General features: G+C 38.0%; 1 protein-coding gene across 5 annotated transcripts in view; it reads right to left on the bottom strand.

Moving 5' to 3' along the window:
- NNT (nicotinamide nucleotide transhydrogenase) overlaps positions 1–23,887 on the bottom strand; it is a 92,306-nt gene that overhangs the window by 12,397 nt on the left and 56,022 nt on the right. For all 5 annotated transcript variants that reach the window (XM_070357464.1, XM_005894858.3, XM_070357465.1 and 2 more), the window contains 5 exons: positions 22,561–22,794; positions 21,297–21,457; positions 19,552–19,731; positions 12,471–12,630; positions 9,981–10,062 (listed from right to left, as the gene is read on the bottom strand). In XM_070357464.1, coding sequence (XP_070213565.1) covers positions 9,981–10,062; positions 12,471–12,630; positions 19,552–19,731; positions 21,297–21,457; positions 22,561–22,794 — 817 coding nt within the window. The remainder of the gene's footprint in view (positions 1–9,980; positions 10,063–12,470; positions 12,631–19,551; positions 19,732–21,296; positions 21,458–22,560; positions 22,795–23,887) is intronic.

Here is a 23,887-nt window from a genome sequence, read left to right as displayed (position 1 = left end):
GCATAAAGACAACGTTTCTGCTGAGCTAGTTGTGAGGGGTAAATAGCTAACCAGCATGTTATGCTGAATATCCCAAAGGACAGCTCACTTTATATCTGTTTGTATAACAATTTATTATACTAAATTTTAAGACTCTAAAGTTGGAGAGAAACACCCGAAGGCTATTACAAGAGAATGCCAATGTTTTGAGAGAAATGACAGAACGCACTAAATTTGTAGGAATATATATGAGCACGTTGATGAGTCAATGTGAATTTATAATAATTCTGGCCTATGCAACTGGCTAATCTTCAAAGTATGGATTAAAGCTAATTATATCAGACATTGGTTGCCCATGACCAGCAATTTCCAGGAACTGATGGCTAAAGTTCATCAATGTTCCATCATCACATGAAGAATATCCAGAATTCAGAAATGCAAAGCCTACCAGCCTTTTGGTTCTCCCCTTTAAACCGCAAAAATTATCTTGATTGTACACTTACTTATTAACAAAACAGGATCAGCTGTCCCTGTCCACAACCTAACTTTACAGAAGAGGAATAACTACTAAAATGAGATCACAGGAAAATCGTCCAGGCCCCCAGAACTCACTCTTCACGCTCCTTCTCCTTACAAAGCACTGCATTATAGGAACTGGCTGATGACTGTGCTTTCCAAACCGGCAGCAACTTGAGAACAGGGACTGTGTCCTATTTACCAGTTCCCAAAGTACCTGGCACTCTAGTAGAGCAACTCAAATAAAGAGAGGGAAGTAAGGACAGAAGGGACGTAGGGAGGGGAGGAAAGGGTTTTAAGGAACATAGCGTGCCCAATAAAGTGCACTGATTCAATAAAGTGCAAACTTGTTATATCTCTTTTGAAAAAAAGATTTCAGAGAAGTAGTAAAGAGTAGCAGCTAAAAGCTCTAGGGTGCCACTGCCTGGGTTCAAAACATTCAGACAATTTGCCTCTGTGTGCGTCCCTTTGCTCCTGTGTACTATAGGAGTGATAATAAAGCCTTTTCAGAGGATTACTGTGACATTTAAGGGAGATAATTCATGTAAAGAGCATTTTATACAAAGTACTTTAGACCAATGCCTGGCACACCTAAGTCCTTAATGAATGTAACCTGCAATTATAATACCCCACTGAGACATATTTTTGTGATATAAATGCTCATCTGTATTGTTCAAATAAATGCACATTTTTAATGATCATTTATATAAAAAGAAAGGGATATTTTCACATTAAAACAAATGTTGATTTGTCAGCATCTTCTAAACTGGTTTTCTAATTTTTACCTTGAAATCCCAATAAATATCAATATGGTACAATAAAAGCCAGAAATTCTTTGTACTTGCAATTACACGCAAAAGCTAGAGAAATTATATCATCAATATAGACTGAGGTCAATAATTGTGACCACTGGACTCGTTGATCACTTGGTCGTGGCTATTATTCAAATTATTATAATAGTGTCAAATTTCAAAAGGCCACATTTAACTCTTCTATACATACTATTAAGGCAAAAAAGTACTGTTTCCTTAACTGGAAGATACAACAAATGTCACTGACAAGTCAAGGTAATCTTCTCAATTATCTTGAAGATAATTTAAGAAAAAGTTAAACACTTTTTGCTATTTTCCTCTCTCAAGCATAAAAACAATAAAGTCTTTTGTGTAACTTTATATAATAAAAACTAAGGCCTCCATCACTAGTTAAAAACAGACCCAGGCACAGTTCCAAAAAGGTGGAACAATACACTTAAATGAAACAGCTGATCTTCAGAGCCTTTTAATCAACCAAGAAAGAATAAAAACAAATAAAAGTGCACATAGAAGCTATTCATAAATTCCATGTAAAATAGTTAAATTTAGTAAAAGAGCAATTTTTAAAAACTATGAATTTTAAGCCTCTTTTACAATTGTTGCTATTGTTCAGTCACCAGGCTTTCCTGTCCTTCACTATTTCCCAGAGTTTGCTCAAATTCTTGTCCATTGAGTCGGTGATGCTATCTAACCACTTCATCCTTTGCAGGCCCCTTCTCCTTTCACCTTCAATCTTTCCCAGCATCAGAGTCTTTTCCAAAGAGTGAGCTCTCTGCATCAGGTGGCCAAAGTAACACACGATGATATAAGTCCCATTCTTAGAGTTTTTCTGCAACTTCAAATTAGATGTCAGACATCACATGTGCTAAAGGGAACAACATGAGTTCCCATGATCAAGGGCCATGGGGACAATACGTCCTGATCACAGAGTATCACAACAGTTATTGACTTTTACAGAGTGTAAACCATTCACTACATGGATCCTACCACAACGTTTAAATAAACTACATTTCCCTGCTTGCATTACGGAAACATCCGGATTTAGTTTAGCAATAAAACATGATGAAGAGCCAAGTATCCCAACTCAGTACCAAGACAAAGGAACTACAGAGACAACTGGGCCCCGTTCTGAAGTATTTAGTGTGTTTTCTCCACTTTGCAGCCTCTTATTGCAAATACTGAAAAGGATCTCCAGATTTTAAAAAATCTTTTTACAACCTTCAACTATTTGGTTATATGTTTTGTGAGACACTATGAAATTAAAAGATGCTTACTCCTTGGAAGGAAAGTTATGACCAACCTAGATAGCATATTGAAAAGCAGAGATATTACCTTGCCAACAAAGGTCTGTCTAGTCCAGGCTATGGTTTTTCCAGTGGTCATGTACGGATATTAGAATTGGACTGTGAAGAAAGCTGAGCACCGAAGAATTGATGCTTTTGAACTGTGGTGGTGGAGAAGACTCTTGAGAGTCCCTTGGACTGCAAGCAGATCCAACCAGTCCATCCTAAAGGAGATCAGTCCTGGGTGTTCATTGGAAGGACTGATGTTGAAGCTGAAACTCCAATACTTTGGCCACCTCCTGCGAAGAGCTGACTCATTGGAAAAGATCCTGATGCTGGGAGAGATTGGGGGCAGGAAGAGAAGGGGACGACAGAGGATGAGATGGCTGGATGGCATCACCGACTCGATGGACATGAGTTTGCGTAAACTCCCGGAGTTGGTGATGGACAGGGAGGCCTGGCGTGCTGTGAATCACGGGGTCGCAAAGAGTCGGACATGACTAAGCGACTGAACTGAACTGACTGACGCAAAATTTATTCTCATACCCAAGATGTTCAAAGGGTTAATATCCTTTCTTTTACTGTTTCATATTTTAAAATTGAACTTTACACAGAACAATGTATGCTGATAGCATTTTGAAATTCTGCCTTCCCAATAACATCATTGCACAATTTTCCTAAATGTATCATTCTCAGCTCCTAGGTGGCTGACAAATTAACTCAGGAAAAGATATATAACAAAGGGAAAATAAAAAGCCTACTTATTCTTCCTGTTTTTAACCATAAATATCTATAAATCAATAAAAGTTTAAGAGTTAAAATTGACTTTCAAGTCTCTCTAATACAATGCTTCCTAAGGCAGGACGCTTTTAGAGTAACAACAATTACATGTACACTGTGTTCTGTCACAAAACAGACTGGGAATTTCACTACAGATGTAACAGAATCCCTGCTAGGAGGTACGCCCAAAGAACCTTTGTATTTTATGTTTGCATGTAGCAATGCTCCATTCTGAGGAAGGTTCATGGAGGTAATAAAAAGATTTGCTATTATTTTCAATATTTTTAATTAAATGTTTGTTTATTTTATTTAATTAAATATTTTAATTAATTTTAACCTTTGAAAAATATGACAGGATCTGGAAAGACAGGGTTCTTTGGTTTATCACATTCTGACCAGAACTTCTGATTGACAGCTACAGGTCACCTATTAAAAGCACAAGGAAAACTTATTTTTTTAAAAGAAATAATTTTAGTAAATGCATTTTGAAGTAAAATCTTATAAAATACGAAGCAGACTAAATGTCACACACAGTATCCTTCCTGGTGAAAAGGCTGGGACCAGCTGTGTGGGGTTAGTACATCCATCAAAAGAGAAGCGTGGAAACAAAGAGGAAAAAAAAAATCTGCCCGGCAATGCAGCTGTCATCCACAAAAACTGATTAATGAGAAAGGTTGTGGAGTCGATGTTTAGGCAAGTCTTCTTAGCAAAAGGATAGAAACCCAACTTTTTGAAACTGTGAGTCCTTTTCAGAAGTAATGGTTCAGATAAACCCACTCACAATTCTCAATGAAAAAGAAAATTCTAATTTCCTCGAACTTTCCAACTGCCAGAATTGGAGAACACTAAGTACTTTTCTCTTTTTTTTTTTTTGAAGGTCAATAAAGGCTGAACTCTGATCTGAATCTGGTATTCATCCACGGCCTCCCCTTCTTCAGGAAAAAATAATGAATGTTAAAGGGCTTACAAGAGTGTCCCAGGGGCAGTTTTCCTATTACAGAACAACAGAACCTGTTCTACGAGTATGAGTGAAGAAACGTTTGACAGGATGCTATGGCCACATGTACCATGTGTTTAGGTGGCCCGTGACACCGGGGCCACCCCAAAAAAAACAAGAAGCCATCTAAACAGGACCAGGTCAGATGACTGGTGCGAATGTCAGTGCAGAAACTGTCCCAACACTTCCTTTTCCACTCCAATGAGATTATTATAAATTGTGCCCAAATCTGCCTTTTCCTTCACTGAACCAAATCCAGTGCAGTCAAGAACAGCAGCTGTATGACTACTGACATGGTTTCTATTTCAAAATAGCTACTAAGACTATGAAGAATGATATTGGGGGGAAAACTGAAATTCTATTTGCAGATAAAGTTCTAGAATATATATGCTTGCACACTGGAGAGAAATAGTGAAAATTATTCATAATTTCTTATTTCTGACTGAATAATTTTAATGATGCTGAGTGACTCTTGAAATGCAATGGCTAGTAAATAGCATGAAATGGAAAGTATTAACAAGATACTGAAGAATTTGAACATGAAATGACAAGAGGGTTTCTATTTACTTCTCCTCTGCCATGTTTACATGAACCTCATTGACAAAAATCAGCTCAAATCTCTATAATAATTAATAATAGACCTAGAAGCCAAACATCACTCTGATGGTCAGAGGCACTGGTTTCCATCAATAGCGAGAGTTTCTCCCCTTGACCACTGGAATGCCTGTGATCATCATTTCCAAGGAATGAGTCCTAGAACAGCATGGCTGGGAGGGGCTTTATAAACACCTACATCACAGCCTTTAACAGAGTCTTCTGTTCTTTCCACTATATCAATACGCTGTGGACAGCACGCAGTCAGAGGCAATCTAATCAACAGTCAAGAGTCTGGAAGGATGATGGCCCTTTTCTAGGACACCTTTGATCTGAGAGATTCCTAGAAATTTTATACAACAGGTTGACCAGAGATATAAGAGAATGCACACACACTGGTTTTCCTCTCTTCTACCAAAAGTTTCACTCATTTGACTAATTACACAAATAATTCCCATCACCCATCCTCCTGTCACCATGTTTTATAAGAAGGCAGGCTCAGTGCACAAAAACACAGCATATTCTTTCAGAACACCAGAAGCACTGGCTAATTCATCACCAAAGAGCGCCAGTGGAAACTGTGAAATAATGATCAAGGCTCCTGCTGTTCTTCATCATTTCAACCAGTGGCTGAACTGAAAACATAATAGGGTTGTAAGTGTCAATTCAGAATATCTCAACACCTTTTAACTAAGTTCTCCTTAAATGTCAACTCCACATGGGTCAGGAATTTTGATCTTTGTATCCGCTGGTGTATTCTCAGAACCTACAACAGTGCCTGGCACCAAGTACTGTGTAATTATTCACACAGTGAAATGGTCACTGACATGAATAGTCACGGCTAATAAGAAAGTAATGCAAAGCTGGCAAGAAACTCATAAAAAATATCTATTTCCTTCCTCAACTGCTACACTGGATCTTTTTATCTGGCCTAACCTCTGTTCTCTTCAGAAGCACATATCTTTATTACTTAACAAATCTGCATGTCTTAGATTTTCCTGCACCCCAAAATATAACAAATCCAAGATAGCTGAACTCTGTTTATTTAGACTGCATTTAATCCATGAAAAACGGGAAAATCCAGTTAGATCAACAAAATATTTCATCTTCAAGTATCTTCAGAGAATAGATTTCCTAGCAAAAATAACATACATTTAAACTTACAGTCATGTCACACAAGACTGTAAAACACTATTAAACTGTAAATACCATTGGCAGCTAGATATGTTTAGACAGAAGATGAAAAAAATAATTAAATATTTATTTTTTAAAACCTGCAAAAAAGTTTCATGTTATGAGTAGGACAAAAGGTTTAAAATATTCCCTTGACAGCTATCTGCTCTTGTCCTTTGCCTTCCTGCCCTCCTCCTGCTCCACTCTTCTTAGCATACTGGTACATTAAATGGAATTCATTCACTCGTTCATTTGCTGATCAATTTGTTCTCTATCTATAAACTTTTGAGAGTGGGAAATGAGCTTCTGCATTCTTGTATTCTCAGCACCTAGAAGTAAATTTCTATCAGCAAATTATTTATAGAAAGACAGAGTTGAACATTAATAGGAAAGCCATATATAACATCAGTTAGCCAATCAAAGTTGACAAATTTTAAAGCAATAATGTTTTATACAAAGAAAATCAAGCAGTGATTAATTAATTGCAAAAAGAAAAAAAAATATGTCTTTCTAAGGATTATTTGTTGGAAACACTACCTCAACTTTATAATGAAAAGCTTGTATTGACCCAAAGACTGGAAAACGAAGAGAAAAAAATGTCTGTGCTCTTGTATCATAAGATTTTTATAATAAAATGCTTTCAGAGATCAAGCATAAATTAGGTATCTGGGTGCCCAGGAAGCAACAATATCCTGGCCAGTAAAGATGGCTACGTCAGTGAACTTCCAGGACATTCTGAAACGAGCTCTTTTCATGAAATGTCATGTGCTTCATTATATAACCTCAGGTCTCTGTGAGCATGTTATGACTATGGCCAAAGTAAAGGAAAACAGGAATGTCTCTAAATCAATCATGGGCCGTGAAGCCAGACAGACTGTATGACAGATGCAATTTTTCTTGGCACCACTTGGGCATAACTAATTGATGACAATCGTATGTCCACACTGGCACATTTCCATGAGGAATGTGTGAGAATATGTCACCACATCTGGATGTGAGGCATGCCGGGGTCCTGAGGCACAAAGATCTACTAACAGCAGAGGCCCAGCAGCTGTGCTCAATGAACACCGTGGGAGCTCCAGAGTGATGAAAGGACCAAATTACCGCCAACTGTAAATACAGATTTATTTCATTAAAATACGAGGTAACCGCTGCAGCCATCTCTTGTTCAAACAGACATGTGCCTCTTAAGAAAAAGCCAACACCTAACTTCGTAAAGAAAATCTGCATTTCTGCTACAGAAAGATGATGATGCACACAAAGCACAATCAACAAAGTTGCTATGATTCCCTTTAAAATTAAAAAAAATATAAAAAAACTCCCGTGGAAGCCAGAAAGGAAAAATATGATAATCTACTGTCATGTTAGCAAGAATAGCTCTCTTTCATTTAATACAAATATGAGACTTACATAACTTACTACAAAGCCCATGTTGAAAATTCATTATAGTAAAAAAAGAAAAAATTTGAACATATTAATATATAATTCCATCTTTAATATGAAACAGAGTAATCAATATAAGTGGCTAACTCTTCCTAACTCACAAGTAGAAATTAGGCTGACAAATAATATCATTCACATAATAAATTATTAGCATTTACTATTAACAAATTATTATAAAAATTGATGATTATACACAACGATTAAAAACGCTCATGAAAAGCCTGATGTCCTGGTCACAAAACTACTTCTTCTTGGGGGGCGCTGTGCCATGGGAGGCTGTGCCATGTGGCTTGCAGGATTAGCTCCCCAACCAAGGATCAAATTCGGGTCCCCTGCAGTGGAAGTATAGATTCCTAACCACTGGACTGCCAGGCAAGTCCCAAAATTATTTCAATTAAAAAAAAAATTATGACTGAGAAACTATTCATACATGTTTAACTAAATACCTGCCAGAAATCTTAAGTCAAATAGTTACTTTTTCAATGCAGTGTGACAGAAATCCTCCTAAAATAGCACTTTATATTATGTCTTCATGGATAAAATTCAAATTTTAAATGAGGTCAGAAGCTAAAATTTCCTTTGTCTTATCCCTTTTCTTTATCCCTGATTTTTTTTCTCATCTCTCTTAATTCCTTCCCTTTCACATCCTGCCTTCTGTCAAGCTTCCCATCCTTGCACCCACAACCTGGGCTGACCAGTGGGTAACAAGAGAGGTTATGTCGAATTAATCATTCCTTTCCCTAAGAATAACTAAGACATTAAAGCCATCTTTCTGTTTTATTATGATTGCCACTCATCTCCTAAACATGTGGTGACAGAAGGCATCGCTAATACATTTTACATTTTTACATGTGGATCAAATAAAGAGAAAAAATTTCTTTTTAGGAAAATCATAAAAGATTCTGTAACACATCCTTTCCACTTGTAGGTCTGCAAATGCTTTAAGTGGCAAAGACTACTAAAAGGGAAGCCCCATTTAATACACTCTATGAAAAGAAAAATAAGCTACCAAAATGAGACCTCTCATGTGAAAATTAAAAAACAAAGACGATGCCTTTTCTCATCTTCTATCGATTCATCTTAGACTTTACTAAACATGGAAGCCATCTACATGACAGAAATGCTGGACCTATCGTAAAATAGTATTTTAATTCTGTGTATTCAAAAAGCACAGGCTCACTATAGATCCCAGGAAGGTGGAGAGTGAGAAAAAGATTGAGAGAAGGAAAAAAGGGTGGGAAGAAAGAAAGAAAATGCAGCTGACGTTAAAACTTTTTAGATAACCCTTTGATTTAATCACCTAAGACTGTTCTACTGCTGTTCATAGAGGCAACATTCGAGCTAAAGATTCGGACTCTGCATCGAGTCTGCACAGATAGTCTGATTAATTCTAGGCCCTCTGTTTGGCTCACTTTCTTATCATCTTCCTCCAGGCAAAAGTGTAAGATTGATATCTCAAAGGAATTTTATTAACAGACATAAATAATTTTGTCAATATGCAATGACATCTTGGTAAATGAACCAATCTTATTTAACAATGGAGTTATCCTGTTGCTCTGACTTCCTTGTCAGTGAAACTGCTAGTGAACCAGTCTCCCCACACAACACGCAGCAGCTATGCTCCCAGGGACAACTCCAGCCGGCCCCTTAACTGCCTCCAGACAGCAGAGTTCCAGAAGGCGGACCCAAAGGTACACAGGACAGACATGAAGCACTGCAAGGGCTCACCACCCTGACCCCATTTTCACATACCACAAACCCTTTATCCAAGGTCGGGGGAATAATCTAGAAATGCAGAGTCCTTGACTTCACATTCTGCTTAATAACCATCCACCCAAGAGCAGAATCCAGGGCCCAAGTAGCACATAGCAGTAACAGGAGCTGTTCTAATTCACAGTCCAAAAAGTGTATGGCTTTATTATCTATCTTATACACAGAAAAAGAAAGTTTTCTGCAGTCTTTTCTAGCCTGAGTGTGAGAGCTAAATCCATCAGCCAGTCACGGGTTCACCACTTGGGCTCACACCCTTCGGAGACCCCCTGTTTGAGATGTTCTCCTTCTGTGTGAACAACAGAAACCCAAAAGACACAGCTTGATGGGACTCAGATGCCTTGATGACCTCCTTCCCCAAGTCAAACCACAGAGAAACCAGGATCCATTTTTCCCTATTGATAAGTATCCTGGAATGCAGTACCATAAGAATTTCCGTTTCTAAAATGAGACTATATTGAAGTTGGATGCTATTAGAGACAGTGAAAACTAGGAAGTAAGACTAAGGCTAGAACAGGGTCTTTCACAACTTCTCTACCTAGTACCACAGGTAAAACCCCACTTGAAGAAACAGGCACCTGAAAGAAGCCATCGCTCTTCCTTTCCTTTCACACATGCACGGCAAGCACTTACCTGACTTTTTTGCCTTGTTCAGAGAGCATCTTCACCAAATCAGCAATGGGGTACTGAGCTTTGGCTGCACAGAGCCCGTAGCCTACAGGAGCATTGAGAATACAGAAGAATGTGGTTTTATTTCAAATTGTATGAACTACAACTTCTCTCTTGATTGAAACATATTTTTATGCCAAAAAGGGCAATCAGGTAACAGGACTAGAAGTGAAAACAAAAAACTGACAAATATGGACTTTAAAAAATACTGGCCTAAATTTCAAATTCAAAATCTCATGGTCCCTCCTCAGTCCCCTACGGTGTCTAACAGTGCTGGGCACTCCCTCCCACATCACACACACATGCACAGTGCATACACTCTCGCCCGCTCTCACGTAAATGTTTTCAAACTGTCACCCTACTGGGCTTTGAGATCACTGCCGTCCCTACTTTCTTCCTCGATTTCCTTGAACAGATCTTTTCCTTCTGTACTCCCGCTCTTAAATCCCGAGTCTCCCCAGGGCTTTAACTTTGCGCCTCACTCTCTCCCTGGAAAACCTCAGCCCATCCCACAGCTTCAATAATCTCCTGAAAGTTACAAAGTAGTCAGTCAGTCACGTCCAACTGTTTGCAACTCCATGGACTGTAGCCCGCCAGGTTCCCCTGACCATGGAATTCTCCAGCCAAGAATACTGGAGCAGGTAGCCATGCCCTTTAGGGGATCTTCTCGACCCAGGGATCGAACCCAGGTCTCCTGCATTGCAGGCAGATTCTTTACTGTCTGAGATACCAGGGAAGCCCGAACAACTGCCTGACAGCTCCCAATCTGCCTCCACGCTCCAGCCAACACTGAGCTCCAGTTCAGCCTGTCTACTGTCCCAGCTACACTGCAAACTTAATGTTTCCAAATAAGAACTTAAGATTTTTCCCCCTCTTCCAAAAAAAAAAAAAGTGCTCCATAGTTCTGATGTTCTTTCAAGTATGACCAAAAACATCAATCATTTCCCTTTTCCTTCAACCCCTGTGTTCTGTCCCTCCACCCTTTCCAGTGAATCTCATTATCTATCCCCACTTTCCTACCCTCATTTTTTCAAAGACCGATCTCTGCTCGAGGTATTCCCCCTACCTCCCCCACCCCAATACCATCCACCCTCTGGAGTCCAACACAAATCCTGACTTCCCAACAATCCTTAGGTTCCCCATGATAGAAACGTGCCTACACTGTCCAGTGCAGCTCTTATCATAACCCATCTTGCATTATTTACTGATCTGACTTCTCCACTAGATGGAAAATGCCTAAAAGGAAGAGAGTATGTCCTTTACTCTCCACTTGCACACCCCAGGACAATGCTTCTCAACAGGTAACACCAATGCACTCTGGCTGGGACAACCCATGCTGCAGGAAGGTCCGAGGCTTATAGCATATTTGGTTTACCTGCTCGCACACACGCTAGCTGACAGTAGCAGCTCCATCTTTGAGAAGCCAAATCCCCAAATCCATGTGTTTCAAATACTGAGAGAAAAATAATGCTGCCCCCACTTGAGAAGACTGTCACCTGAAGTTTCAATTCTGCTAATGTTTGTTGTTTACAGCATCTGCCTCCAGTGCCGGAGACCCGGGTTCGATCCCTGGGTCGGGAAGATATCCTTCCTGGAGAAGGAAATGGTAACCCACTCCAGTATTCTTGCCTGGAGAATCCCACAGATGGAGAAGCCTGGTAGGCTACAGTCCACGGGATCGCAAAGAGTAGGACACGACTGAGCGACTTCACTTTCTTTCACTTTCACATAGTCAACCAAAAAACTACCCACATGACAAAATCAATTGATTTCTTTATAGAAAACTTCTATGATAGCATGATAGAGTTAAAATTCTAATCTGAAATCAATGTACTTATTGCCTGTAATAAATGCAATGGCATTCTTTGATAAGTAAAGAAGTACTGGGCTAAGCCTCAGGAAATTGAAGCTTGGGGAGACGAACTGACTTGGGCCACATGTCAATTATTAGAGGCAAAATGAAAAACAGAAGTAAGGTGTTTTGACTTCTAGACCAAGTCCTTTCTACTGGACTTGTTACCTCATCTTGTTGGAAATCACATGATTTTCAATGATTTTTTTAAATATTTACTTTTAGAAAGAAAGATATTAACATTTACCAACCTTTACTGAGTGAGTTGAACACTTTCATATACTATCTAATCCTGACATAGGCCCAAAATTTATCAATGAGAAAAAAAATAACCAAGACTCAACGATGATTTAAACATTTTGTACTGAATCACAGAAAAACACAGGTAGAATCTACTACCTCAATTTATAAAATCTCTATATGATTCCCAAACTATTAACCTAAGCCAAGAATTCCAGAACTATTCACTTAGTAATCACAGGGTTGCTTCTAAATTTCCATTATATTTTCAAAAATGAGTAAGTTCCAATTTGATTTTTCCTATTACAAGAAATTACTTTAAGTGATTACAGGTTGTTTGCTTTCAGGTTTTGGTTTTTTACCTGGAGTAATAATAATGCTATTAGCTTCTCGAATCATGTCAATTGCATTGTCAAGGTTGATTTCTGTATGCGTGCCAGAAATTTCCATGGGTTTTCCACCAGCTGTTGAAGTGGTACCATAGCCTCCAAGAATCACATTAGCCAGGGAGCGATTCATTGCCTGGAGAGCAAAATTATCAGCTGTGAAAATTTAATCCACATAAATTTTCTGTGAATACGATAGTCAGAGTCAATTAAAGACGTTTACTTGATCACCTAAAACATTTTAACCAAATAAATTTGATCGAGTGTCTGAAAATTATTTCAAAAACTTAAATGATAAAAAGACATCTGGGAAATCACATCATTGTTTTCTACAAAATCAACTTCACACTGATATATTTTCCACAAAAATAAATTTTAGAAAGGCATTTAATGGAAAATTACCAGTGACTTTAACATATATATTTAAAAAGTGCTAGTTGCTCAGTCATGTCCAACTCTTAGCAACGACATGAACTGTAGCCCATCAGGCTCCTCTGCCCATGGAATTCTCCAGGCAAGAATACTGGAGTGGGTAGCCATTCCCTTCTCCATGGCATCTTCCTGACCCAGGTATCAAACCTGGGTCTCCGTCATTGTAGGCAGATTCTTTACCATCTGAGCCACCAGAGAAGGCCTAAAAACTCTGATCTAGTCATTCTTATCTGTCTACTGACTAAGCAAGTTCTATCTCCATATTGGCATGTATTTCACCTGAGTAAAAGAGAATGAAGGCTATAGAAATTTTACAAGGTGACTCTACCTACCAATATCTCACGTGAACTCTGCTACAAGTTCAAGCTGTCAAGAGGCAACAGGGAAGAATCAAAGGATAGAGACCCCTATCATTTAGAAGTCTGCTGCCCTCTGCCGTCAAGAAAAAAAAAGTGAAGGAGTTGACACTTTTCAAAGCACCTACAGCTCCAAGAAGCAAGAACAGAAGTGACTGGATTCATCATTAGCCTTTTTAAACAGTTCACTTCCAAAAGGTAAATGAGTAAGTTTATACCCTGCTTCACTAAAATTTATACCCACCTTTTAACTAGTAAAACCATCTAAGGAAAAAGTAAGCAGGAGGCATTTATTGGATGCTCATTTACAATCATCCAACCTGGAGTGCTGCGGTTCATGGGATTGCAAAGAGTCGGACACAACTGAGCGACTGAACTGAACAATGTACCATACAAACACACCTGGACCATGTGACAATAACGGATTTGAAAACTGTCTGCAGATCTCGAGAGGTGTGGTGGTAAAAAAAATAATGACAGAAATAAAAGACCAGAAGCTGGATGTTTTTAGTAATCAAAAGCTTTTTCAGAACACTATACATGATCAAAGTAGTCATCCTAAATGATCAAAACTGATATCATTTCATAAAAAAATTCCAAACAATTAAACCTTATTTTAAGGGTTTGAATAAACATATCATTGATCCATCATTTATACTATTTTAAAGCTATACAAGTGTCAAACTATACTTTTTAAAAAAAGACAATCCTTTATTATTAAAGAGCAAAAAGCACCTGGAGACTTTCAGTGATAAGTAATACGTCAGAGGGGAAAAAAAAAAAAAACTCATCTAAAGATAGGCCAGCCTGCTACCACCTTAGGAGAGAGATTTACATAAACTGCTGAAGTGGGACAGAGTGAAGGCAGGAAAAGAGAAGAGGAGAGGAGAGCCTCACTTATGTTTCAAAGATGTGGATCAAAAAGTCAGAATTTTTAAGTTGTTCCTTTGACCTAACCTCATTTATCAGACATTCACATTTACAGAGCCCAGAGTCTGGTAAATTTGTCTAAGACTATTACATATAAAATAAAGCTTAGAATATGCTTATGCATATTACTAACAGATAAGAGGATCAGAGAAAAATTAAAGTGATGCTTTTAAGTTCTTCATCCTAATCCAACATGAAGTTTCAAATTCTTAACACAACCTCCTCTACTTAAATCCAAGGTTGAATGAAAATCCAAACAGCCATATCTGAAACTTCCCAAACATTCAACATCTGCTGATTCTTACAAATCCTTTCCAGTTTTGAATCACAGGATTTTGAAACTAAATTACTAGAAATGTGTTCTATCAATTTTTGCCCTTAAAAATGGTTTCAAAGAACAATTTCAAACACTAAAATATCTCTGCTATAATTTTCTTTTAGTGAAATGTACAAAAAGGCTCTATCACCTCCATCACATAGCCCTATAAACAGACAGATGACAGAGGAATAGGATGTAGAAGAATATGACCAATTTACTCTCACTTGGCTTAAAAGGAGCCCTTCTTTTCTTCCTATAAAGCTGAATAGAGGAGAAGGAAAGAATTTCTGAGAATATTTAATTAGTGTGTACCCACTTCCGATGGTATCTTACAAGAAAAAATAGGGAACCACACAGTAATTTAACAAAGTCAACTTGTTAAACACATATCCTCAATTATATCACCATTACACTAATTCCACATGGTCTCTTAAAAACTAAATCAAACTTCATCTCTGAATTTACCATTGCAACATCATATTTCCAATAAACGTTTAGGGTTTAGGGCTTTGTTTTGTTTCCTTTTTTATTTATTTATTTTTTTTGCTTGCTTAAGACTGATGAGACTACCCTGTGACCACTGATTCACAGCCTGAAGAGTTCCCAAGTTCCAAGACAAAGCATTTGCAACACTGTCCAGGACTGCCCCTTTTAAGTTATTAAGCCCCGTAATGAACATTGTATGCTACATTAAAGAGATCCTTAATTCACATAATTCTAAGCAAACTAAGAAATAAATATGAAAACAAAGGAAGATCATAAAATAAACAAAACCAAAGCAAAAATAACATGTATACCATTGACTAGCATCCCCTCGTTTCAATGCTTTGTAGGTGCTAATTAGTTGATCACAAGGCAAAAAAAAATTATTTTTGGTTTGGCTTTCATTTACTTCATTCTGCTTTATTTTCATTTGGAAACAAGCAGCAAAGTACACAAATCAGAGAATTTAGTCTGAGAATGCTGTTGCATTTTTGTAAGCCCTCTATATCCCAAACCCTAATTTAGACACTATCTCAAGTAAATGAACTATAAAATCATAAAGAGGTTAATGTCTCTATGACCTTTGGATATAAAGCAAATCATTTATTTGAACTGGCTATTTGGACACTTTTGACATTTTCTAGTTTTTATAATATTGGGTGTCATGTAACCAAGAATTACACTCAGAGGATACCCAAAAAACTTCTTTGTCAGAACAAATATTCAATTTTCAGGATGATGGTTACACTTAGGGTCCATTCCATCCCCTCTCCCATAATAAAACCACTCCACCACTCTGCTCTGGTTTGGATTTTTCCTTCAATAAATGATAAAATTATGAAGGTAAACATACTAGTAATATTAACAGATATTGATAAGAGGTAGTATTTCTGCTACCATAACTTCTCGAAGAGGATTTCTAACTGGGAAATAAGCTAATAAAACATTCATTTTAAAACTGCTATATTCACTTGAATGTGCCAGGTGCGAGGGCAGGCTCCACAAACACAAAGGCAAATCATAAACGGTATCTTAAAATAGCTTCCCTGTAAAATGAGAATATTTCCTACCTCCAGAACTAGTTTGAGAATTAGGAGTCAATATTCGTAAAGCACCCAGCATAGTATACTACATCCAATTACAAGCAGCTATTTCACTTTTATTATTATTATGAACCACTCTAAGCTGCTAAGCACAAGCCATGGAGAAACCATTTCTTATAAAAAACTAATTGCTTATTATAAGAAATAAGCAATTTCTTATAATAAAGCTAAGAATCAATGAAAATTAATGTGAAAAGTCAGAGAGTAGGAAAATTGAGAAGGAAAGGAAATTTGTACTTTTGAAATACAAAACGTGGCAGGCGTGTTTTTGTTATCTTGTTTGTTTTGCAAGAAGTCATAGGAATGGACAGTGAGCAGTAAAACAAGCACCCCACACATCACTGGTGGGAGCTTTGACTGGAATGTCCTTTGAAGATCAACTTATCAATATCTACAGCAAACAAAAAAATCTTACTCCCTTTGGTCAAGTAATTGTACTCACAGAAATTTGAGCTAAGAAAATAATCCATGATGCCTAAGGAGGAACACTGCAGCAAAAAAAAAAAAAAAAAAGTTAAAAACAACTACTCTCACGGACTTGGATAAATAAATTATGATATATCTTTGTGATATAATAATACGTAGACACTAAAATGTATTGGTAAGAAAACTAAATGTTAACATAGAAGGTATTTAAACATGTACATATGAAAAAAGGTAAGAATTAAGACTAATGTTAACAGTTAAGTGGTAATGGGATTGTAGATTATTTTATATATTTATTTATCCTTTTCTATTTTCTTTTTTTTTAATGAAAGATGTTTCATGAAATATCCTTTATTTTTGTAATCAAATAATATTTTTAAAAAATTAAAGCTTCAACTGTTCTTGATTCCAAACTACTATAATTTGCTATTATAGAGTAGCAATCTAACCTAGTGTGATTTCTACGGTCACAGACAGCTATGAGACCTTGTTAGCCTTATATATAATACAAGTATTAAAAAATATCTGAGGTATGCTGACAGTAAATGCCATGCCTGAGGCAGTGAAAATAGAAAAGAACAGCAGAAACGGGTCAATAAATATGAAAGAACAGATAAAAATTTAGAGAAAGATGACATAATTGCAGAAGTACATTGGAAGGACTGACGCTCAATCTGAAGCTCCAATACTTTGGCCACCTGACGTGACTGAAAAACAACAAAGAGATAGATATAACTGCGAAAACACATGTAGAAAAGAGTACTTTCAACAAGTGCCTTTTGTACCTTATTCTAGTTAAAGCTATAGAAATGCTATTTCAAAAGTTATTATAGTTACTATAACAACAGAAGAAACTAAGTGTACAGGGAAAAAGAGGAAATAAAAGACACAGAAATTTGGGGAATACTGCTGATAAATTTAAGAACCCAACTGTGGTGCTGGAGAAGATTCCTGAAAGTCCCTTGGACAGCAAGGAGATTAAACCAGTCAATCTTAAGGGAAATTAACCCTGAATAGTCATTGGAAGGACTGACGCTGAAGCCCCAGTATTCTGGTCATCTGATGCGAACAGCTGACTCATTGGAAAAGTCCCTGATGCTAGGAAAGATTGAGGATATAAGGAGAAAGGGGCGTCAAAGGATGAGATGGCTGGATGGCATCACCGATGCAATGGACATGAACTTGGGCAAACTTCAAGACATGGTGAGGGAAAGAGAGGCCTGGTGTGCTGCTGTCCATGGAGTCACAAAGAGTTGGACACGACTGGGTGAGTGAACAACAAGGAAAACCATTTAAGAGAAAAAGAATAAAGATTAGAAGGTACCCATGCTGACTTTTCAAGAACTATATACAAGTCCCCCTTCCTCTCCCCACTGGCCTTGTAAAAATTCAAATCCTCCCACTTAATTTTAAAATTAGTATTTGACATCAACCATAAGTTTAAGTGGGACTTCCCAGGTGGTGCTAGGGGTAAAGAATCTGCCTGCCAATGCAGGAGACGCAAGAAATGCAGGTTCAATCCCTGAGTCAGGAAGATCCCCTGTAGTAAGAAGTGGCAACCACTTCAGTATTCTTGCCTGGAAAAGTCCATAGACAGAGAAGCCTGGCATGCCAGAGTCTGTGGGGCCGCAAAGAGGACTCAACTGAGCACACACACAGTAAGTTTTAAGTATTAGTGACAATCTGCTGCCCCCTGCTGGTCATTCAGATTTACCAAATGAAGCAAGAAAACTATTTCTAATACAACTGAATAAATTGTGCTGCTTTATAAACATTTGCTTTAAAAGAAATACTCCAAAGCCTGACACTCTTCCAATAAGAAATACCTTTCCAAACTCCTTGAACAACTTGAAGGATTATATTTTGAAACCTCTCAGCTGGTTTTGAACTGAGGCTTTCAAATTTTTGTACTCAAAGTATGTCCAAAGAAAACCAATTTTTTTATTATGAAAAGATAATTTTAGCATTCAATTTTAAATTAAAACATAAGAGAAATTCTGAGTTGTAAAATAAGGGCTTTTAAACTTCTAATAAAAGAATGAAGGTGGAGTCATTTTTCTGCCTGAAGGATCAATCGGTATAAAGGCAATCCTGACTTTACCCAGTTTCATGCTTGTCCTTTCACAGCTATTCAAAACCATTATTTAGAGAATGATAGCTATCATTTGAAAAAGTGCTTTAGTCAAAACTTCATATTTGCAGGTTATCTTCTCGCCATTAAGAAGAGAATTCGAAACAAAAAAGAAGCTAGGAAGTATCTGTCTTGTTAATTTTTTTTTTTTCAAACCATGCTGACCACAAAACTTCAAGATAAGAGTGTAAATTGCAGTAAGCTTTCTGGAAACCACATGACAAAAAGAAGACAAAGCCCAAAAAATGAGCACACCCTTTCACTTCTAGGAATCATCCTAAGACAAAAATCAGAAATGCCAAAAATGTACTTATGTACAAGAAAGAAATATCAAACAACACTAAAGGTAAAGCATGGGGGGGGGAATTAAATCTTGAATATCCATACGATAGATTAGTACGAAACCCTAAAAACAGTATTTAAACAGCATTTTTAATATAAGCAGCAAGACTATCACTTGGAAGATTAAAAAAATTAAATATAAATCCTATGGACAGAGGAGCCTGGGGGGCTACAGCCCACGGGGTCGCAAAGAGTCAGACACAACTGAGCAACTAACACACAATATACAATATGATCAGACAAGTAAATACAGAGATCTGTAATACACAAAGAAAAAATTAAAAATTAAATCTTAAGTGTTTTAATCACCAGATGAAGTTAGAAGATTTTTGTCTTGATATTTAATTTTATAAATTATCTACACTCAGGTACTTTACAAGCAGTCTGGAAAATTCATTGAAACGAAACACTCCAATATTTCTGCTAGAGAGAAAAAGAACTGACACGGTCATTTCTACTGCAAATAAAAGAAATAACAGACAGGTCCTGATTTTCAGAACAGTATTTCCTTCTCCTTCACTGGCTGCTTCCTTACCACACACATGATGTAGGACAGGATTGCGCCCGAGGAGCCAATAAGCGCACCCACAATGGTCAGCAGATTGTTGTTGAGCAGGAAACCCTCTGCACACAGGGCCCAGCCTGAGTAGCTGTTCAGCACAGTGATGACCACCGGCATGTCGGCACCCCCAATGGCAGCCGTCAGAGTCACACCCTAGGACAAAAACCAGAGTGGAATTCAAAATTCACGCATTGCAAAGGAACCTCTGACACTGAGCACTGTGGTTCATAATCATTCCAGTTTTCCAATTAATATATTTACATGTAAATTCCATGCCTGGGAATGACCCCTATCAGACCAACTCTCCTACAGATATAAAAGTGAAAACACTGAACCATGTTTCCCACCTGCAAAAAAAAATCCCCAAATCCTAAGAGGCACTAACCATGAGCAGGCAGAAATTGGAGAGGGGTCTACACTTGGAAAAAAGTAATAGCACTGAGTTGATGTTACATTTTTTATGACTTTAGCTGATAAGCAGGGAGGGTCCTATTGGTGCCAAGAGAAGCAGCTAAAACTCAAATACAAGCCCAGTCTTATTTGGTTTGAAAATCTGAGGGTACAGTTTTGGGTGACTAAGCAATTACTCACTCCTGTCCCAACTGTCACGTGACACGTTTATTGCTCTGGGGTCTTCTCACTGGATCAATGTTTCAGTCAATAGGAATTTAAAGAGACAAGGGTTTCAGTTCTGTTCACCAGTGCCTGCTGTGTGACAAGCCCTCTAAAATAAAACAAGTGTCAAAGAGACCTTGCCCATTAGTTGCTCTCACACTTGATGGAAGCTCTGCTATCAAGCCAAACAATCATATAAAATGAAGGGACGACAGAAGATGAGATGGTTGGATGGCATCACCAACTTGATGGACATGAGTTTGAGCAAGCTCTGGGAGTTGGTGATGGACAGGGAAGCCTGGCGTGCTGCAGTCCATGGGGTCGCAAAGAGTCGGACACGACTGAGCGACTGAACTAAACTGAAGCCATTACTATATGTCTAACTTTGGGCTAAGCACCATAGATGACTTTTTAAATTTTTAACATAAACTTCGTCATTGAAGAATACACTAAGAGTATACTAGACAAACATGAAGTAATCCATGAACAACACAGAGCTAATACAGCAGCGCCATACACTGCTATAACAGAATGCTAAATTGTGACATACAGACTCACAGAATACTCTATGTACCCACATACTAAATGCAATAATCAGAGAGGAAGAAGAAGACCAACCTACCCTAGGAGGTTTCTCTGAACTCCCCTACTGAACACACAGGGTTTGATAAATGCATTTCACTTTATATGACTATTTGGCTTAATATCAGAGCTTCCAGCAAATGTGAGAGCAACCAATGGGCAGGGTCTCTCTGACACTTGTTTGAGGGCTTGCCACACAGCAGGCACCTGACGAACAGAACTGAAACCCTTGGCTCTTTAAACTCCTATTGACCAACACACTGATCGAGTAAAAAGACCCCAGAGCGATAAAGGTGTCACATGTGACAGTCTGGACAGGAGTGAATAAGTGAAGAGAAGGGGGATTTTATTCTTACACTTTTCTATATTGTTCAAACTCTACGAAGATGAACACATAACAGCATATTAAAACATTTTTATTCCATCAGGGGTCTTGAAGAGACAGAAATAAGGTTAGACTGTAACCTAATAAAATACTTAGTTCCTCATTAAGAACGTGCTTTCCGTCTCTGACCTCTTACCATGACAGCAGAGAGGGCTGACACAGAGCCCAGACAGGTGATGCCAGTGGTGAAGCTGGGGTCCATCATGAAGGGGATGATCCCACCCACGCTACCAGCCAGCAGGCCTGCATTGAGGAGGTGCCTCCCAGGGAGCAGGAGAGGGGCGGACTTCAGGATTCCTAGGGCAGAAGATGGGGCCATCAGAACCTAAGACGTGTCCCAAGAAATCCCCTCAAACAGTCTTAAGTCGTTTAATCATAAGCTACAAGATGTAATATTAGGATAAAAACATACTACTTAAAACAGCACTTCATATCACCAGCTACTAAAACATGAAAACATATATTAGAGTTCTTACACATACGCATTAATGGAGGTGGGAAAAGTACGGCTCAGCTTAACTCTCCTTTGATCACACAAGTTCATTACTCTTTGTCATGGAATCATGAAAAGTGATTTTTCTTCCCCATATGACCAAGACAGAAGTTAAGTGTGGCCTTATTTATTTGAAACTTCAAAACTGAGTCTTAGACCATTCGTTTTTCTGATTCTATCAACTGAGCCCAAGGGAGAAGGGTCCTTGTTTGCTGCTTTTAAAGACAGAACATATCATAGGCATTAAGCCTGTGATTTTTAAGTTTCACGGTGTTCCCCATTTAATTCTAATGACTTGATTACTGAGAGGCAAGACCAGGTTTTTAAACTACAAACCTGTTTTTCCAGAGACTCGTGTTTTCATGAAAACACTGAAAGCAGCTATCAGAGTTTTGTTTTTTTTTTCCTTCCACTTCTATTTTCATGATTGGCTTTAATGGTTGCCAAAGCTGCCACACTAAACCTCTAAAATGTGTATTTGTTTTCAAAGTAAGTACTGTATACTAATCATACAAATTTATTCAATAAGCCTCTCCCTATTCTGGGAAATCGACAAAGTTCATTTCTGTGAATGCTATACAGGCATGTCTAACCAAAAATTATGAAGATGGCATTTTGTTCATATGTATCATCAAATATCAACTAGTCCCTGTAGGCAAATTTCTGTGCACTAGTTTCCTCCATGAGCTGTCTCCAGAAGCCTTGGCTTCAAAGCTCTGTGAGATTTGTAAAGACCAATAAAGAGAAGCATCTTTCTTGAGAAAACACTTCCACAGTGTTTCCCAGAGTCATACAAATACTCTTCGCCTAGTAGGTTCTACTACTAAGCCATTTTCTGAAATTGAAATGGACCCCTGAACACCCTAAACAACAGATATTCACCTCCATGTTACACTCGATCACTTACCCTGCAATTTTCCATAGGCAACCAGAGACCCACTGAAGGTCACCCCACCAATGTAAGTACCGAGGTAGGCCACGATCTTGGTAAGGTTGGCTGCTGCATCCGTAGCGAAATGTGGATATTCTATGATGTACTCAGCTATGCATGTAAGCACAGCTGCCAATCCCACTAAACTGTGGAAAGCAGCAACTAACTGAGGTAAATCCGAAATCTGGATGCGTTTCGCAATTGTCAATCCTGTCAGGAAATAAAAGTCAAAGAAAAATTAAAGCATGACAGACCTTTGAGAAATAATCCAATAAAGCCCACAATTAAATATTACTTGGCTACACGAAAGAAGGAAATCTTGTCACTGGAACAACATGAATGGACCTTTAGGGCATTATGCTAAGTGAAATAAGCCAGACAGAGACAGACAAATACCATATGATCTCACTTATATGTGGAATCTAAACAAACAAAGAAGCTCATAGACACAGAGAACAAATTGGTGACTGCCAGAGGCAGGAGGTAAGGGGTGGGAAGAACGGGTGAATGGCATCAAAAGGTACAAACTTCCCAGTATAAAATGAGTAAGTCCTGGGGATGGAATGCACAGCATGCTGACTACAGTTAATAACAAAGCTATATTGCAGATCTGAAAGGTGCCAAGAGAGTAGATCTTAAAAGTCCTCATAAAAGAAAAACAAAATTTATGTATGGTGACAAATGTTATATAGACTTTTTGCAGCGATCATTTTGCAATATATATATGTATATATCAAATCATTATGTTGTATATCTGAAACTAGTATAATATTATATGTCAATTATTCCTCAATTTAAAAAAAGGCAACACTAAGGTTATCTATCACTTTCATTAATGAGTATCTACTTCCTAGGAAAATACTTTCTTACAGGACTATCCAGGCAAGAACATTGGCTTAAATAGCCTTTCATATAGCAGGTTCTTTCAACCACCTCATCAATGCCAACTCCAAAGAACCCAAACACATAACATCAACTTCTCCTTACAAAGTCTGAACATTCCCCTGGACTAATGCTTCTTCAGATTACTTAAAGTTCCAACTAAACCCCTTAATTTCTCCCCACTGCATGAACAGCCTAGGCTCCCTTCCCTATTAGGCATCACTTGCCCCTTAGCACACAAGAAACCCCTAGAATGAAGGCGGCCTAGGTTTTCAGGTGGGCAGAAGGAAGCCAAGTCCAAAGGTAATGAAATGCAAATATCTGAATAGAAAACAACCAAACCAGGAGACTGAAGGAGTTACCTGGCTACAGGTAGATGATACAGAGGACTTGGGCTCATAATATTTGCAAAGACCACATC

Source organism: Bos mutus, chromosome 20 (genome assembly GCF_027580195.1).
Source record: "Bos mutus isolate GX-2022 chromosome 20, NWIPB_WYAK_1.1, whole genome shotgun sequence".
Classification (NCBI taxonomy): domain Eukaryota; kingdom Metazoa; phylum Chordata; class Mammalia; order Artiodactyla; family Bovidae; genus Bos; species Bos mutus.
The sequence above is the reverse complement of the archived record's forward strand: the minus strand, read 5'-3'. Positions and strand labels throughout refer to the sequence as shown.